The sequence below is a fragment of the Moschus berezovskii genome, chromosome 4 (assembly GCF_049115385.1).
Source record: "Moschus berezovskii isolate FMDL1 chromosome 4, NW_MosBer_1.0, whole genome shotgun sequence".
Classification (NCBI taxonomy): Eukaryota; Metazoa; Chordata; class Mammalia; order Artiodactyla; family Moschidae; genus Moschus; species Moschus berezovskii.
Genome location: NC_142463.1, coordinates 104,770,352 through 104,788,179, shown reverse-complemented (window position 1 = coordinate 104,788,179; position 17,828 = coordinate 104,770,352). Strand labels below are relative to the sequence as shown.

Sequence of the window (17,828 nt, the reverse complement as noted above, 5' to 3'; positions counted from 1 at the left end):
CCTCGTGAAGAAATGGAGGCAGCAAAATGGCGGACCCGGAAGTGAAGACTCGGCGAATATAATTTCTGGCGGAGGAATCTATGAAGAGAAAATGATCGGAAAACCCGAGTTTGTATTCGAACAGGACGATGATGCGCCCCAGAGGTCACTGTCTATCCTCGGAAGGCCTTTTGAGGTAAAACAGTGTGTATTCGAGACGTTTTGGACAGGACTATTTAGCGAGGCGGAGGGTTGTCGATTACGTGTCGCATAGGTCCGGCGGGGGACGGACCCGAAGGTTTGTTTTGGCGCCAAGAACCTGGTGAAGTCGGATTCTGCCCATCTGTCCCGCTGTCTTTTGGTTGTTTTTAGGAAAAACCATGTTTCGCGGTCCCACCCTCGGGTGAAGATGTCTGGGACGTTGCAGGGTTTGCGCGTGAATTGAGCTCTTGTGCCAGACGGACGTGTTTTCCGCTACAGCCTGAATGGAAGGATCCTAGAACCAAGCTGTCAACAGTTATTTCCTGGTGGGGGCTTAGCAGAGCATGGAGCGGGAGTTTGCAAATTCATTTAGGCACCTTACTTACCAGTTGATTCCCATCTCCACCTACCATTCGCCAGGAACTAAAGGACAGAGCGAAGTCGGGAAAGAAGACTTTCGAAAATAAATAGAAAAGGAGACATCACTGCTCCACTTTATTCGATTTTGGCTTTTGTCGTTGATGGTGGGGACCATCAACGCTTTTCAAAGCCTATGGGGAGGATTTACGTGCTTTTTAAAAAAGTTATTGAAGTATAGATGATAGTGTTAATATCTGCTGTACAGCAAAGTGATTCTGTTGTTAACGATATATGCTTATATTCTTTTCTACTATGGATTACCACAACGTATTGAATATCGTTCCCTGCGCTATACAGTAGGACTTGTTTATCCATTCTGTATGTAATAATTTGTCATTTGCTAATCCCAAACTCCCAATCCATCCCTTTTCTCAATTTTCGTAGATCCTGTTCATGTTCCTTAAAGGACTTCTTTGGCATACTGCCCAAGTTGGTATTTACAGCTTCTTTGAGGGTCAAAATCAGTGTTGTTTACAGCCTCTTCTGTTGTCTGACTCGGCGTCTCATACAGGAGGTACTCATAATCTACTTATAAATTAGCCCAAATAGCTTTTTTTCTTTTTTAATGAAGTGACTTGTAAGTATAAGCACATAACATATTTGGGTTAAGTCGTTTGTTTTCTTAGGGACCCAGGCTGAGATAATGAAGTGCAGATTTAATGTCACAGGTACCTTCTGAAGCATCTGGAATTACTACCTAATACATTGGTAGTCAGTGGGCAAGCACAAGAGTGGTTGGTTACAGCTTTCTTCAAAATAATTTGTTAACTTGTTTTTACCCTTTTTCTTGTTACTTATCTGTTCAACCTGAAGTTCATCATTATAATGTATAAAGGCTACTTAAATCCTTCTTCCTCAAAGTTGAACATCAGATAAAATATTAAGCTGAACATGGAAGCAAAGTTAATTTTTTAGATCTATGCTGCTTCCTGTGAAGAGAGAAAACTAGAATCCAGTCCTGGGATTGAATATCTTTATTAAAGAAGTGATTAAATGGCAGCACAAATCAGCAGCAATAAATTGGGGAGGAGTGGAGACATGGTGTAGGGTCAGAGTTGATTGTTCGTTTCATAGTGTCAAGGTAGCTGAAGAACTGTGCCCAAGGCCCATTTGATCAGTATCCTACACTGCAAATGCAGAAGGGCAAAACTAAAATACTAAGGCCCATGCCTATGCCTTTTAGAGATGGAATAAAATTTTACAAATTATCATAACAGCAAGATTGCATTTTAAGATTTTAAATCTGATTTTCCTCAGCTAGCATTTTCAGCCCACAGAAGCAAAATTGTAAATTGAGTAGGCTTAAAGGAGGAACAACTTTTGAGAGAGTGTAACTGTTTCTGAAATGATTCAGGGCTTTTCTCTTATTATCATCTCCCACGCTGTGTTATTTCCTCTTGTTTCATACATTTAACGCCCCTAATTTCTCTGAGAAAAAAGTGTATCACAAGAAGCAGCAGGATCACCTTAACCTTTTAGAAACCCTACAGTTTTATAGCAGATAATCAAAATTTACAGGGTTTCATCAACCCCTGAAGAAATATTTGTGTTTCCTGGCTTGGAACAAGAAATTAGGAAGGTTTGAGCAATCTCTGAAAGCTGATTAAAATGAACAAAAAAAAAAATCAGTCCTCCATTTTACACTGCTGTACAACTCAATGGTGCCCTCACCAGTCTTTTTTCTGGATTTAATGTCTGGGGAAGAAAAGGAGGAATCCCTGTGACCCAATACTCCATTGCTTGAACCCTTTACTTTGTGACTTGAGGACTTTTGAGGAAAAACTGGTTAAATAAATAAATAAATACATACATAAAACACAACTCAGGCAGATTCATCAGCACCACCTCAACACAGTAGAGGGGAGACAGCAAGATTGATAGGGGAAAAGGGTGGAAGGAAGGGGGTTTGAAAGATCAGGCAACGAGGGCAAAGTGGTGGAAGAGAGAGGTCTTGGGCTTAAAGCAAGTCCAGTTCGAAGGAGTGGATGCTGGCAATGGGAGCTCTCCAAAAGTTGAAGGTGCTGTACTCAAGGAGGGCATCGCCTTCTGGGTTTTTCTCCTGCTCTGCTCCGGTTGCTTGCCCCGACATTTTGCCAACGCTGCTGTCCTGGATCTTGTAGGTGGATGTATCTGACAGACCCAGGCCTTCCAGCTCCGACAGATCCAATTCTGGAATGGGCATCCTCCAGAAAAGAAAGGAGCTGTACTGGCTACTCACAGGGTCCCTCATAACTTCCTGGGAAGAAACCAATGATCAGTATTCATGCTATAGCCACCTCTTTGTGGCCCATGGCCTTTCCCCATTTGCCTCTGTACATAATTCAACCAGGACAAGTTTCAGGAATCTGCCCCTATTACCTTTTCCTGCCATTTCCTAACTCTGCCCCGTCTTGGAATAACTTATTTACTCCCTACTGCTTGGGTCTGGTTTTCAAGGCCTTCCAGAATCTGGCCCCATTTTTCCTAGTACATTTTATGCTACAGCTATACTTATTCCTGTCTCTTAACTCGACACTCTCCATCTTAAAATACTATCCAAGTTTCAAGGCTCCATTCAAGTCCCTAGAGGAATCTCCATTGACCCCTTACTATATTTCATATCCTTGATTTCTTCTGTTTAATAGGTCATGGTACCTCTGAAAAGGGTTTCCATGTCCATGATTTTTCTATTTTCCTCCCTGTTTTCTAAACCCTACTGTAAACACTTCTTCCTGGAGGACATTCTTAAACTTAACTCCATCTAGCCTATTTCTTGCAATATGTCCCACAATGCCTATAGAATTTTATCTGACTACATCAGTTTGGGGTTACAGATCACCATTATATGTCTTATATAAGGATAATCTTAACTCCTTCAAGGGACTGAGAGTTTCCCCAAGTAAAAACCAGTCTATTTTACACCTTCACAAGTGCTAGGCTTTGCACACACACACAAAACATCCAAAGCTGCTGACTAATTTTCCCTCAGTATGTAATACAATGAATACTTTCCCATTCCTAGCCTACCTCTCCTTCAGAACAAAACCTAGGTTCTTAAAGTTTATTTTCCTATGCTATAACAGGATCTCTTTTCTCTGATCTCAGTGCTAGAATACACCTGATGATACAGCAAATGGATTGGAAATTTCAGGAAAGTTTAGATTGGAAGAAGATCCTTTAATAGATACTTTTCCATGTTTTAATGAGTACTCCCCTTTTATCTTTCCTGTGTGTCCCATGCACACCCTCAAGTTAGACTATTATACCTCCTTGCGGCCTCCCTGTTGCTTACTAACCAAGGCAAGAGGCAAGAAGCATTAGTTGAAATGTTCCCGAAGGAGCAGAAAGAACATTCCACTGCCTCTAAAAATAGAATCCCCATCTCACCCATCTCACAAGGCTTTCCTCCAACACACTCCATTGGCTTTCACCAAGCTTTGAGACTCCTAAATAGTGACCTTAAATAAGTTCCAAAACGCCACCAGAAATGTGGCTTTAATCTAGTGGAAAAGTAGGCTTTAATCTAGTGTACAGTTATCTGTGAGTACGGGGGTTTTAGGAATGTTAAGTGGGTAGACTAGGGTATTTTCAGTGTTAAAAGTGAATTCTGAGTTGCTCTTTGTCTTCTTAGATTCAAGCTCCAAAATAAACCCCGAGAACTGAACATTACTCAGCAGAGAAGCTGCTTAGAAGGAGAGTAATTTGGGGACTGGAAGAGGGTGGGGGAGCATGTTGGAAAGGTGAGGTCATCATCCTATGATATTCAGCTCTGATCATCTCCACAGTAATTTGCAGAGACATGCACAGAAAGCTATTTAAAAAAAAAAAAAGTTCCTGTCAACCAACTAACCCTGGCTTAGTCTGGGACTGCAGAGAATGTAAGAAGTAAACCTTCCCACAGGGATTTTAATTAATAGTACTAGTTTGCCTATCTAGATGGTCTCTTATATTTCCTCCAGAGTAAGCTTAATATAATGCTGAGCACATCATAGGCTCTTTTTTTTTTTTAAGAAATCCTATTTTATTTACTTATTTATTTATTGGCTGTAACATGCAGCACATGGGATCTGAGTTCCCCCACCAGGATCAAACCCTCACCCCCGGCACTGGAAGCATGGTGTCTCAACCACTGGACCGCCAGGGAGGTCCCCTGCCTCCCCCCCCTTTTTTTTTAGAAATTCTATTTTAAATAGGCTCTTTATAAAGAATAGAATCATGGAGGAGGAGAGGGAAGCACAGGATTTTAAAACTAGAAAAACCTTAGAAATTATCCAGTCAGTTTGGATAGGGTCTCATAATTTCCAGTCTAACCCTTTTTTGATGTGTACATAGTTGCCTGCAGCTTGATAGAATCCTATACCAGTATTCTCAGAACTGGCAAGAATTCTTACTTCCTGAGGAACAGATATTCAGTGGGTTTGGTGTTGATTATTCCTGTGATTAGAATCTGAATGGTGAAAATGCAAAAGGCAGAAGAGAGGAAGATAGGGTCTGAGAAAGGGAAAAAGCTCTTTGACAGACTGACTCCTTTTCTTCAACCAGTGTATGTATAAAAACTGTCCAGCCACTTCTGAATGTCTGGCAGAGCTTCTCTTGAAATTAAAAAAGCAAAAGGAAATTTTACAAAATAATAACTTAAAAGGCCCTAAATTCCTAGCCATGCCATTCATTGACTCAGAGACATGTATGTGGTACCAAATGCATTTCAGAAAGGCACTCAATCAAGCATATCAGCACTTAAAATCAAGTCAAGAATATTGGCTGTACCGAAAATGAAGCTAAAATTCGCATTAGCAATGAAATTTTTAAATTTAATATACTATGGATTTAATTCCCAAGTACCCGAATTTTGCACAAGGTTCCTTTTCAGCTAGCTTTCTCTTCCCCAAATATTCTCTATCCGTGCCTCATCTATCTTTATATCTCTCATTTATTTATCTCAAAGGGCTTAGATAGTGTCTTGTACCACAATATATGCTCAATAAATGCTGCCCACTATCCTTCATTTTAAATAATCACTTGTTTTAGGCAACAATAATTTCTAAATATCACCATCTATTCTTAAGAGATACACAGCAAATACACAGCATAAAGTGGTTCTCTCTGAGCCACACGGACACGCCCAAATACCGTTTGTCCAGACCCTCTGGGAATCCAGGGCCTACCCAACAGGGCCTTGCTGTGTCATGCTGCCACCATAGAGGGGACAAGGGATGATGGTGGAGGGGAAAGGAACCTCCCTGGCATCTCATTATAGGTGTCTCATTCTGGGCTTGGATTTTCCTGCTAGCCATGTCCTTCCCCCACCTACTCTACTGAGCTACAGTGAAGCATTCCTGTTCCAAAATCTGCCCCCATACCTTGCTCCTGTGGACTGTACTGATTGCAATACGAAATCAGGCAGTTGTCCAACACAGAGGTCCCTACCTTCCTACCTCAAACTGACTCTGGAGCAAAGGTCTGGGAATGGGAGAAGGAGATTGAAAAGAAAAGTCAGGCTTAATCTCAGTATTATCACACCTCTCCCCCCAAACTCCTTTCTATGGAGACAAATAAGTGGGGTGAGGGTAGACACATCAGTGGAATGTGACAGAAAAAAAATGAAAATACAGGCAAGTAGAGGCCAGAGTGACACAGGAGGACTAGAGAGTCATCAAAAAAAAAAAGAAAAAAACACCAGGGAAAACAAATGATAGCTTGAAAAGGAAGACACAGATAACTGAAGACAATAATTTTATCTTCAGGACAAATTTTAGGCAGATTGACAGCTGAAATAGGGAGATAAATGCTGAAAAATAGCTATACGTAAATTGTTAGAAATTAATGTCTGTGTCAAGGATTATAAGGAATGGATGCAGAGCTTAGGAAAGATGTAAAACGGTGAACAACTACCTACCTATTGTTCCCAGCGCCGCCTTCGCTCCTACAGACCTGTTCCCCGACCCCACCCTCATTAGGGGGTCTTCAACCTAACTAGCAGCACCTCTCACAGCTTTCCAGCCCATTGCCCCCCTCCCTCAGTCTCGTTTACCTGTTATCAATGAATTACTAGCGTGTTCCAAAGATGGAGGGAGTACCTCAGGGCTCCGGGGTGTGCTCTGGGCTGGAGAAAAAGAAAGCTACTGGGGCTCTGACGGCTTTGTCTTCTCACTCCCTCTCCCTGTTCAGTGACTGAGCCAGTCTGCTCAGTCCCCCTGCAATGCAGCCCCTCCTAAGAAGGGCGGAAGGACTCCCCGCCCCCTCCCGGCCTGACTTGGCTAATTCAAACGATAGGTTCCAGAACACTTGAGGGAGGGAGACAGGATTAAAGCATCTCCGCAGGTTTATTGGTCTGCACCACGGTTCCAGCACCCCCGTGCTGACTGAGGGAGTAATGAATGAGCACTTAATTGTCCTCTAATTTTAGGTTTATGGATTAAAAAATCTTGACTCTACATAACGATGGAGAAGAGGAGTGTCCCTTTATTCCCCGATTGAAGGATTTTTAGTTACTCGAAGTGTTTTCGAGAATCGGAAAAAATTCTCCAGCCCTCCCTCCCGATTGCCTCCCCACCCTCACAATGGGTAAATAACCTAGCCCCCTTCCATTTGGGGAAGGGTACAGGAAGGTCGGGACGGGGGTGTGCTTCTGCGAATCTCTGAACTCGGTTGGGGCCAGAGGATTCCGGGGCTCCGCTTCCTTTCTGCCCCGCAACCGCCGGCGCGCAAAGGGAACGCGCGGCTCCGGACGGCCCAGGGTGGGTGCCAGGCCCTCCGCGAGGGCCCAGCTTCCCGGGCTCGCCGGGCGGGGCGGCGGCCCTCCGGGGCTCCCGAGGCCCCGCCCACGCCCTTGCACAGCGCAGCGCCTCCTCCGTCCCGAGCAGAGCGCTGCGCCCGGGACCGGTTTCGTAATCGCGTCGCGGCCGTTTCCGCCCTCGGCCAGCCCCACCTCTGCCGGCCCGCCCTCGGCTCCCCCACCGCGCCGAGGAGCGAGCCCGGGAACCCACACTGGCGTGCCCCGAGCGGGAGCCCCCCGTCAGCGGCCGCCCGCCGCCTCGATGCGGGAGCAGAGCAGGTGAGGCCTTGGGGTCTGTCCCCGCGCCGGTGCGCCCCGCCTGCCCAGCCTGGCGGAGTCGCACCGGATGCTGGGGGTGGGGAGCAGGCGGTCCGCGGCTGTCGAGATGCTGGGTCGGCGGCCAGCGCGGGTGCGCTGGGTGAGTAACCGTCCCTGTCCACGCTCCGGCGGTGCGCAGCTGAGGCCAGTGAAAGAGCAGAAGGGAGGACGGGGCTGGAGGGCTGGGGGGGAGATGGGCGGTGGAAACAGGTCTCTTCTGAGACCCACCAACCTCGGTGCTGTGATGTGCCAACAGAGTGAAGCTGAGCTGGTCCTCGAAGCTCTGAATCTGAGACAGGCAGTCACGGAAGACAGCGGCAAGTCGGAAAGATTCACAGAGAGGTCCCAATCCTAGTTCAGCCTTGGGAGAAGCGGAGAATTTCTGGGTGGAGTTGCGGGGGTGGGGGCAGAAATGGAGTCTGTGGGACTGATTGTATTGGGGAGGGGGAGATGAGGGCCTAGCTCTGTTTGCTCTTAAGCCTCCACAAGACCTTCCCGGGGGAAGGGCCAGGTTGGTGCTGGGGCAAATGCCTATCACTTGACTGAGAAGTGGGGTCCCCCCTACTTCTCTCGAGCCCCTCAGCAGCCCTCCTCCCTGGAGGTCTTCAGAAGGGCCAGCTGCAGCGCCGGGCTCTTGGCCAGAACTGCCCGCTCCATTCTCTCCATTCTCTTTCTCTCTTTCCCCAGCTGCTTCTTGTGAAGGCTTGTCAAGCAGCGGGTTGGAGGCCTTGGGGCTGGAGGCAGCGGGACCGGGAGAACCGGTTTGGGGCTAGAACAGGACTAGGGAACTACCTCTGTACATCCTTTCTCCCATCCATTCTCGGCTCACTCCCTGGCAGTTTTAATGTTCTTAAGCTCCGTTGTGACCTTGGTGTCTTCTCCAGCTCTGTATTTCACCCTTCCTATTTGGGACTCAAGCCAGGTCAAGGCACTGCTTGCTGTCAGGATAGGGCCTTCCTTATCTGATCAGATCCTGACCTCTCCTGTTGTTTACCCAGCCCCTTCCCCTTCATTTTTGGGGTTGAAATAGTGGGTAGTGGGTTCAGGTGCCTCTTCCTCCTGGACTGACCAGTTCAGGACTTCATTTGTCCGCAACTCACTCTTTAGCGATTTAGATATTTTAAAGGAGAGTGGCAGCCAATCACTCTTACTTCCTTTTCTGACCTTGTTCCCCTCCCCGCTCGCCACCACCACATTCACCCTTCCCAGTCTTCTCCTCACGCTGACCCCACCGCCACGTTTCAGAGACCCTTATGTCCTGTGTCCTAGGGCATGGAATTTCCTGGTCACTTCTCGTCATCATTGGTCATTTCATGCCAAGTCCCACACACACACTTTCCCTCCACCCAGCCCTGGCCAGGTCCCTGGAAAAGGAACAGAAACGTCCTTGTTCCCTCCGCTGCCCCTTTCCCTCTCTCCTCCTCCCCGTCCTCGCTCCTCTTCCCTCCCACCATCCACTTCTGTCCACTCAGCTCTGAACAAGGGGGGGTTTTTGGAGGAGAGTCCAGTCTTAGTACAGCGTGTCTGGTAGTGTTGGGGGTTTCCTCTGATTCTTCATTGTTTTCTTCATCCCCTCCCACCCCCAACCCTTACCAACCAACACCACCACCATCACAGCAAACCCTGTGACTGACTGACCTTCCCGCCGACCACAGCCCCTGTCTCTGTTCAGCTGCCTTCTCACTTCCTCCCTGTCTCGTTGCTTGTCCCTCCGGTGGTGGGAAGGGAAGTTAGAGGAAGCCTGGACTCCTGGGTCCTTCCATCCCGCAGAAACTCTGCCTCAGTGTTTGTGTGATCTCATCTCAAGGCCGAGAAAAAAAATCCCTCTCGGCTCTTAGATCAGTCTAGGGTGCCAGAGCATCGGGGTTCCAGTCCTGGAGGGAGAGGAGATTCCTATCCAGGCTCAAGTATGGTGTCCGTGAAACTGCCTTGTCTGGAATCTTTGAGGTTGCTTGTATTATCCGACTAGGAGAAGGCACTGAAGATAGAGGAAACCCATATGTGTCCTACACTGGCGGGCAGTAGTGAAGTAGTGTCCTTGGACACTAGTGCTACTGGAAAGTTCCTCATATCTGGTTGGCTGATGAAGATTGGGGGTGGAAGTGCTACGGAGAGAAAGAGAACAGGTCACGGCAGGAGGCAGACCGGCCCAGGCCCCGTGGCTTTTGAGGCCGAGCGGAGTGGCAGGACACGACGTGTGAAGAGGGTGGGGAACCCAGAGAAAGATCCCTCATGGGACAGAAGATACCTGGCGTGTGTACCTGCGACCTGTGCTCAGATGGTCGCCACAGGACACACATGGAGCCAGGGCCACGCCGCACACGTGTACACACAGGAGTGCACTGATACAGAACACAGCTGAAAGTGTAAGCAGTCCTCAGGAAGGATCTCACGGTCGAGCGATGAAGGAACTGTTAAATGGTTTTTGGGAGGGGTTGGATCTCACTTGAGGGAAATGAGGAGGAGCAAGGGCAGGGAACAGAGAGGGAAGAATTCCTCACCGAAGAAAAGCTTTCTTAGATTCCAGCCTGCTGCAGTGAGTCACCCAGGACCTAGGTGGTCAGTCAGGGCCTCTCTTGGTAAAGAAAATCTAGGTGTTCAGGGTAAGGTAAAGAAAAAGGGAGGGTCAGGAGTGGAGGCCTTGTTTGTGAGAACAAAAAAACCACCATTTCCTCTTTAAAGTCACTTAAATGCCCCTCCCCTTCTGCCCTAAACCCAGGGAGAAGGGAGGTGGAGCTTGAGCACCCCAACTTTGATCATTTCTGCCAGTATCTTTTGGTCCCCTCCCATCCTGTCACCTTAGCTTCTAGCCCTTTTTCCTCTCCCAGCAGCTACAGCTTCTTAACCCCTTGGTGCCCTGTTGGTTCTTTGCCTTTCTGTGATCATCATACTTTGAGGTTATGCTTACAGAGGTTGACATTGGTTACAGGACTGTGGCCTTAAACTGGAGCAAGAAGATACAGGCTCATCAGGAGGCCTCTCAAGGAGTGGGGGATGGGGGATTTCTCCTTAACTTTTCTTCTCTCTTTCTGTTCATCCAGGGTTCCAAGTCTATGGAAGACATAACCTTACACCTGCCTGCCCACCCCACTCTCTGACCTTGCTAGTCTCTCAGGATCTGAGACGCTGACCTTCACCACTCAGCTCAGGGCTCCAAGGACTCCACTTTGTCTAGACCTGTCCAGCTGAAACTCAGGGCGTTGTTACACCTGAGGGAAGTGAGGGGAGGGCAGTCAAGGCACAAGAACAAGAGCCCTCTGGGGCCTCAGGCAGAGGAGTGAAACTGGAACCATCAGGGAACATGAGTGAATTTTGGCACAAACTGGGCTGCTGCGTGGTAGAGAAACCCCAGCCGGTGAGTCTCCCCAACCCCACCCCAACACACACAGAAATCAGTTACCATAGACTGTGACGAAGACACATCATCTGGAATCTGCCATCTGAAGAGCCCGCTTCTTGCCTACCTCTCTGTCAGAATAGCTTCTAAGGCCAGGCTGGTGTGGGCATGGAATAAAGGGGCTGAATGATGGAAGAGGTGAACAGTCCCAGCTGTCACTTCCTTTTCCTGTCCATTTTGAGTTGGACAGGAGGTTGTAGGTGGAGCTTAATACCTGTCAGTTTGCCCCATTGTTTGCTCATCAGCCAGAGGTGGCTTTGACGTGCCCTTTCTCTGTCCCCTGTGCAGGCCGCTGCTCTTACCACCCTGCCTGTGTCCTCTGCAGCTGTGTGGTTCTAGCCCCGCCTTTCATACCCTAATGATTTCCCTATTATAAGGCCATATCCCCTTTGCCCCCAAACCCTTAGCTCTTCCCTTAGTGGTTTTCAGGACTCTTTTCTGTTCCTCCACTGTGATGTAACTCCCTGTTGTCTCCAAGCAGAAGAAGAAGAGGAGACGGATTGACCGGACCATGATTGGGGAACCAATGAATTTTGTCCACCTGACTCACATTGGCTCTGGGGAGATGGGGGCTGGAGATGGACTTGCCATGGTAACGAAGGAATGGGGAGAGGTTGAGATGGGATTGTGGCCTGAAACTGTGCCCCTTTTTGAAAGTTGAACCTGGAGACATAACAGTATACTCAAAGGGAAGCAAGAGGCTAGGATTCTAGTCCTGTTTGCAGGCTGCATAAATTTGAGATCTGGCATTTCAGGTCTCTGGTGTAGTCACCCTCATCTTTACAATTAGCAAATTTTGTTCTCCACTGGGATGGGGGTTATATATCTTAATAGTTACTTAGAGAACTTTTTCCCAAAATCATAGCCCTTCCTTCTATTAATTAAGAACTGTCTCAAAAAAAAAAAAACAGTGGGTGGGCTTGGAGATATTGAAGGAATCTTTTCACCAATTATGAAATTGAGATAAATATGAGAGAGTCCTTTGTGAAAGAATCTTACTAGTAAAAGACCTAGTTTATCGCATACTCATAAAGGTCAATGTGAAGGGAGGCATTGAAACTTCCCTTGGAGAAATGGAGGTTAGTTTTGACCTTTTCATATTTATTTTCTTGTCAAAGAGATGGGGTCAACCTCTTCCCTGGAGGGCAGAGGGGAGAACTCCTGCTGTGCTATTTTTAAGGTTTCGGAGGGTCTCACATGTGCTTTTTCACAGACAGGTGCAGTTCAGGAGCAGATGAGATCCAAGGGAAACCGAGACAGGCCATGGAGCAATTCTAGGGGCTTATAGCTCCAATAGGAATGGTGAGTGATTAGAGCAACTGATCCAGCGCCACTAGCCCCCTGCCTTGGAACCATGATCCTTTGCAGGAATGGGAAGTGAAGGGAAGAAGAAAGACTTAGGATCCAGAAAGGCAGAAATGGATGTGCAGAGAGAAATAGAAAAAAAGAGCACACTATGGAAACAGTTAGAGTGTGAACCAGGTGGTGTAGTCTCCTAGAGGTTATCTTCGAGGCTAATCATCCTTTTTTTTCTTTAATCAGGATCTGCTATGTGTCCAGCCTCCACTCTGTCCAGCCCAGAAGAGATGCTGCCCCTACCAGTTCTCCTCCCAGAATCAGTGACCCAGGGCCCCTCTTTTCCCTGTCTGTCTCTTAGTGCCTCAGAAGGCTTGGGGGCTGGACTCCCTTTCCTCCCTCTGGTTGCAGCCCCTCCTGGAGATGGGGTCAAGGCAGCAGGACTGACCACGTGACGACTCATTGGCCAGAGGAGATCAGCTGAAGCCTTGGACGCTCTCAGATCTGAGATAGGAGATTTCTGGGAACTTGGAATGAGTTCCTGTCTCCTGAATGATGGTCTAGGTGCCATATGTTTTTAAACTCCTAACCTGGAATTCCTTACATGTGGTGGGTAGGTGAAATGACCTAAGCTGAAGCCAGCTTTGCTGAGAAGCTCCCTACCTCCCTGCATTTGTCTTTCCTCCTGGAGTGAACTGAAGTGGATGTCAGATCAGGTCTTGTGGGGTGACAACTGGCTAGTCTACTCTTGCTTTTTAGATTGTGGACTTTAAGCTCACAGTCCCTCACTGTCTCTTTGCCAGTACCAGGTTCTTTCTCTCAGAATGCCTCTAGCCCTGTTTCTATAGCATTGCTGGCTCCCTCAGATCTTTTCCTCTTTTTTTTTTAATTAAAATTTTAATTTAAGATGAAATCTCTTAATTACCCCATCTTGCTACTACCTCTGTCCTTAACCCCAACCTTGTCATGAGCCTTATTATTTCCCACTAGATAAGAGTTAAGGGGTGGATCTTAACCTGGAGACATTCCTTTTTAGTCTTGGGGATCTGCCTTCTGCCAACCTCCCTGCTGGCCTAGGTAAGAGGAGGAAGAGGGATCTTGGAGAAGAACCCAGAAGGCCACAAAACTAGGAGTTTATGTCTCAGGGTAGACTTAATGATCGCTGAGGATGGGAGGGGTGGTGAGATAAATAGGTTGAAAACAGTTGTCCTAAAATGAACTTAAGATCCTCACAGCATGGGAGTTGGAAGACCTCTAGAGCAAGTTTTCTCAAAACTAGGCACTTTGACATCTTAGTCTGGATAATTCTTGGTAGGGAGGGACTGCCTTGTGCATTGTAGGACATTTAGCAGCATCCCTGCCCACCCTAGTTGTGATAACCAAAAATGTCCCCAGATGTGGCCAAATGTCTCCTAGAGGGCAGCCTCCCCGCTGAGAGCCACCGCTTGAGAGTCAAGATATTTTCCTCTTAATTGACTTCCACTTGTTCGTCCTAAGCCTGAACCATGGATAAGTGATAGCCCCATGTAAAATAGGTTCAGTAGGGCTGCACCTGATCTCCAAGATCTACTCAGGGTGTTGCTTGTGCTTGCGTGGGTTCATGTCTCTGTATGGACATGTGCTGCGATGCTCCATCCTTATTCTCTCCAGGGGAGGGGTTCCTGCGGCGTGGGGGCCTGAACAGGGTGAAATGGGGTTGCAGAAGGGAGGAAGAGAAACAGTAGAGCTGCAGCCAGCCCAGCTTATCCCCCCCAAATTTAAACTGTATTTCTGTGCCCTAGTCCTAGAACCAGACATAAATAAGACTCAGGGAGTTTTGTCTGAAGACCAGCGTCCCACTGCCCACCTGGCTGAAGAGTCTGCCTTAGGTGGGAAAATATTGTAGGAGCAGGGTCTTTAAGGCACTTTCAGTTTTCTCAGGTGTTTTGTTCTGGCCCTTTCCTTGCAGGGTATTTAGAAGGGCAGAACAGATAAGCTCCTGCCTGCTCAGAGATGAGAAGGCAGGGGTCTCGTTAGCTCAGTAACAGGAAGCATCCTGTTTGATGGGAGTCAGGAATGTGAGAACTAAGGTCCACTCTGCTGATTCCACCATCCATCTGGTTCGCCCCCACCTATAGTAACTGAGGTTCTAATTTTTTCAAATTTCAGTGTATTTCCTGCAGTTTTTCAGTGTCTAAGCTTGGTCATAGGGATTCATTCCCAACGTACTCAGTTTCAGTCCAGCTAATTGCTCTGCAAGTAGCTCAGTAGCCTGAGGGTTATCCTAGATCTAAAGGGTTAAGAGGATAGGGCAGGAAGATGAGGACCTCCTGGAATCTCTGGTCACCCTGATCTTGAGCCTTATTCTATTGCCTGTTCTTTACACACAATCTTCTTTTCTTTGGTGCTCTCTCACCTTTAGCTACCTTCTCTAATGTGTATGCTACCATCATTTTAACAATATTGAGAGTGATGGGGATGGGTTTGAGAGTCATAATTTATATTGAAAATTGTTGGACTTTTAAATACATTTTCAAATAAAAAGTTGAAGCAAAATAGTTGCAGAGTAATCACTACAGGTATGTGTGGGTTAGAGGGTAGACATTGTTAATGAAGGCAGTTCCAAGAAAGTGGCTGTTGTAGAGTTTTGTTCTGACCTTGCCTCTTCTGAGGAGAGAAGGCTGTGTCGTGAAGGCAAGAAGACCACTGTCACCTTCCAAGGGCTCAGCTTGTTCTTCCTGTTCCTTTTTGGGGGGCATTCATCTGAGATTTTTCAAGTCTTTAAAGAAGTACTTGTTTAGAAACAACCTTAGAAATGAGGAAGATGAGGACTTCCCTGGTGGTCCAGTGGCTAAGACTCCGAGCTCCCAATGCGGGGGCCCCAGTTTCCATGTCTAGTCAGGAACCAGAGGCCCCTTGCCACAAGTAAGAGTTCACATGCTGCAACTAGAGATCCCGAGTGCCTCATGTAAACCCGGCGCAGTCAAATAAATGAAAATTTTAAAAATAGAGGACATGAATAGACATTAAAAAAATAGAAATAAGATGAGCAATATCAACATTTTTATCCTGGAGGAGAGGGGAAGAGACCAAGTCAGATGTTGTTAGCTACACAGTTCAGTTTTAAGGTTCAAGAGATTTATGGTCTCTCTTTCAGGTCCCTCTGTACAAAGATACATGACTAAACAGTTTTTTTCTAGTTTTGTTTTTCTGTACTAAAAATATATCCAGTGGGTACTGGGATTCAAGGGGGAGGAGAGGTTGAGACGCTGACACCTCCTCTTGTGGTTGAAGTGGCCATTACCTCTGATTTCTCTTTATCTGGGTGAGGAAACAAAATAGAAGGGAAAATATTATAACCACATCCATATTCTTTTCCCTTCCTTGCCTCATTTCCCTCTTTCCACAAACCCTCATCCCCTCAACACTATTGCACACTCTGCTTTATTATACTGAATAATGGTATTGGACATACAAAGAGAAAGACAAGGACGGAAACTGACAACCAAGTATACATTTTATTGTCTTTCCCCAAAGGACCTATTATCCTGAGACCTTGAGAATATGTTATCAGGTCAACCAGGAACTTTGGTAGCTCTTTTGGTAAAAGTAAAGGACTGTCCTTCCTTGAGAGTTCTTAAGTTTCTGGGAATAATCCCAGAAGGACAATTCTTTGGGTTAGTAGTGGTTAAGAGCATCGGCACTAGTATCAAACCTAGTTTGAATCCTGCTGTGATTCTGCTACTTACTAGCTTTGAAAGCCCTGTTTCTTCATCTGTAAGGTATTAATAATAATATGATACAGTTGTTGTGAGGATTGATCCAGGCAAAGTGCACAGAGGAAGACCTCAGATATTGGTGGCTGTTACTGTTAAGCTGCATTAATAAACTGAAAACCATGAATATCTTCCACATGCATTAATCATCTCCACATCAAGAATTCTTTATATAACTACCATCTTATCAATTTGGTCAATAATCATCTAGTGACCAATAGTACATGTTGCCTAATAGCCAAACAGCAGTTGCTCAAGAAATGGTATATGGAATCAATGGCTAACAATAATGTGAATAACCAATGCGTATTATGAATCAATTACCAAATAAGTCAACAGTTCGTGCAGACATGCTGGCTGGTTTAGCAACAGGTTTCTGTATATCAGGACTTTTCAGATTCATTAACAAAAATCCTGGCTCATCACTAAGCACTTACTGGTTCCATCTCTGTGAACATTGTAGAGAGGTTGTTCCAAATATCCTCCAGCCCAATCCTGACCCGTTTCCAAAAAGCATAGGCTGGGTGGGGGCTGGGAGTGGGACTGGGGATAAAGGGGGCGGGTCTGAGTCTGCTGGTTAGAGGGGGGAAGGGGGTGGTGGTGGTGGTGGTGGAGGTAGCCCTGGTGGTGGTCTGGGTGGTGCAGCTGGTGTCAGCACAGAGACCTGCATCTAGGGGGCACTCCTCCCGCTCGCGGTTGCAGGGGCATAGGTGGTAGGTGCAAGGCCGGTGCTCAGTGCGGAGTTGACTCAGCGCCCCAACTCGCAGGCGCCCCGAGAGGCCATGCAGTCTCCCGGCCCGGGTCCGGCTCATAGTGCCCGACTTGCAGTGGCAGTGCCACGGGCCCCAGGGCAACAGCACCAGCCGCAGATCCTCCGGAGCTGGCATGGCCGTGGGCGAGGGAGGCGGCCACCGGTTCAGGGTGGACCCTGCTGAGGACCACGGGTTCGCGGTACTGTCAGAGGGCTGTGAGTCCACGTTAGCCTTCCAGGTGGAGTGAGGCAGGCTTGAACTCATCTTGATGTCGGAATCCTGGTCGTTCGCTGTAAGGTCTGGGCTAGGCCTCCCAGGCGTAAAGCGAGTCGTACTGTCAGTCTCCGACTCAGTCACATTCTTTCTGGCGTAAATCACAACCCCTTCTTCCAGAGACCCATCCTCCTCCTGCGACAATCGTGACCTGCTGCCTGTGGCCACCGTAGAGGCTAAGAGCTCCGCAGCGGCCGGGCCTGCCAGGCGGTCGGCAGCGGCCACGACGTCGTCCTCATCCTCCATTGTCACCCTCATCCTCGGGGATACAACGCCGGGAGTGGTCCGGGCGGTGGTTCTGTAGCTGCGGGTCATAGGGCCCCCGAAGCGGAAACTGTCCCGCGGCATCGCGGTCGAAGTCAGGCCTTCGGCCCCCGCCGCCCGGGGCCCCAGACTCAGCAGCAGGGCCCAGAGCAGCGCGCCGGCGGCGGGGACCATGGGGCTGGACGGTGTGGGGTTGGGAGGGAGCCACCGAAGGCTGGGGCTCCCACCTTTTCTCCCTCCCTTCAGCTCTCGACCCAGACCCACCGGCTCGTTAGGACCGAGGCCCGCGGGGGAGGGGCGGGGGGGCTCGCACGCGCGCCGCGCCCCTCCCCCAAGCCCTCCCCGCAAGGGGCGCCCTGGCAGGCCCCGGGCCTCGGGTGGAAATCCCGGGGATCATGTGCAGCACCGACCGACGGATT

General features: G+C 47.9%; 3 protein-coding genes and 1 long non-coding RNA gene across 10 annotated transcripts; 2 read left to right on the top strand and 2 right to left on the bottom strand.

The window, feature by feature from the left end:
• Window positions 1-38: 38 nt before the first annotated feature.
• LOC148778170 (uncharacterized) lies at window positions 39-2,421 on the top strand. Its single transcript, XR_016037317.1, has 2 exons — window positions 39-175; window positions 352-2,421. It is a non-coding gene; the product is annotated as an uncharacterized LOC148778170 (long non-coding RNA).
• Window positions 1,560-10,286, bottom strand: MLLT11 (MLLT11 transcription factor 7 cofactor). 4 transcript variants are annotated; one of them, XM_088835749.1, is made up of 4 exons: window positions 9,683-9,742; window positions 7,901-8,033; window positions 6,611-6,682; window positions 1,560-2,832 (listed from the first exon to the last, which is right to left on the bottom strand). In XM_088835749.1, the coding sequence occupies exons 1-4, from the start codon at window positions 9,740-9,742 to the stop codon at window positions 2,558-2,560; spliced, it is 540 nt and encodes a 179-aa protein (XP_088691875.1). In that variant the 3' UTR covers window positions 1,560-2,557. The 4 variants fall into 4 exon arrangements, 2 of the variants coding, with proteins under 2 accessions (XP_088691875.1, XP_088691874.1); XM_088835748.1 differs by lacking the exons at window positions 7,901-8,033; window positions 9,683-9,742 and having other exon boundaries at window positions 1,560-2,836; window positions 6,611-6,785; XR_016037314.1 differs by lacking the exons at window positions 1,560-2,832; window positions 6,611-6,682; window positions 9,683-9,742 and adding an exon at window positions 9,311-9,466 and having other exon boundaries at window positions 7,905-8,033.
• CDC42SE1 (CDC42 small effector 1) lies at window positions 7,457-14,900 on the top strand. 3 transcript variants are annotated; one of them, XM_088835750.1, is made up of 5 exons: window positions 7,457-7,633; window positions 10,714-11,027; window positions 11,551-11,661; window positions 12,283-12,371; window positions 12,612-14,900. In XM_088835750.1, exons 2-4 carry the CDS (start codon window positions 10,974-10,976, stop codon window positions 12,355-12,357), a joined length of 240 nt encoding a protein of 79 aa, XP_088691876.1. In that variant the 5' UTR covers window positions 7,457-7,633; window positions 10,714-10,973; the 3' UTR covers window positions 12,358-12,371; window positions 12,612-14,900. The 3 variants fall into 3 exon arrangements, with proteins under 3 accessions (XP_088691876.1, XP_088691877.1, XP_088691878.1); XM_088835751.1 differs by lacking the exon at window positions 7,457-7,633 and adding an exon at window positions 7,634-7,772; XM_088835752.1 differs by lacking the exon at window positions 7,457-7,633 and adding an exon at window positions 7,942-8,014.
• Window positions 14,901-15,644: 744 nt separating this feature from the next.
• Window positions 15,645-17,598, bottom strand: C4H1orf56 (chromosome 4 C1orf56 homolog). 2 transcript variants are annotated; one of them, XM_088835747.1, is made up of 2 exons: window positions 16,558-17,598; window positions 15,645-15,665 (listed from the first exon to the last, which is right to left on the bottom strand). In XM_088835747.1, exons 1-2 carry the CDS (start codon window positions 17,581-17,583, stop codon window positions 15,645-15,647), a joined length of 1,047 nt encoding a protein of 348 aa, XP_088691873.1. In that variant the 5' UTR covers window positions 17,584-17,598. The 2 variants fall into 2 exon arrangements, with proteins under 2 accessions (XP_088691873.1, XP_055260013.2); XM_055404038.2 differs by lacking the exon at window positions 15,645-15,665 and adding an exon at window positions 16,116-16,220.
• Between the last annotated feature and the right edge of the window lie 230 nt (window positions 17,599-17,828).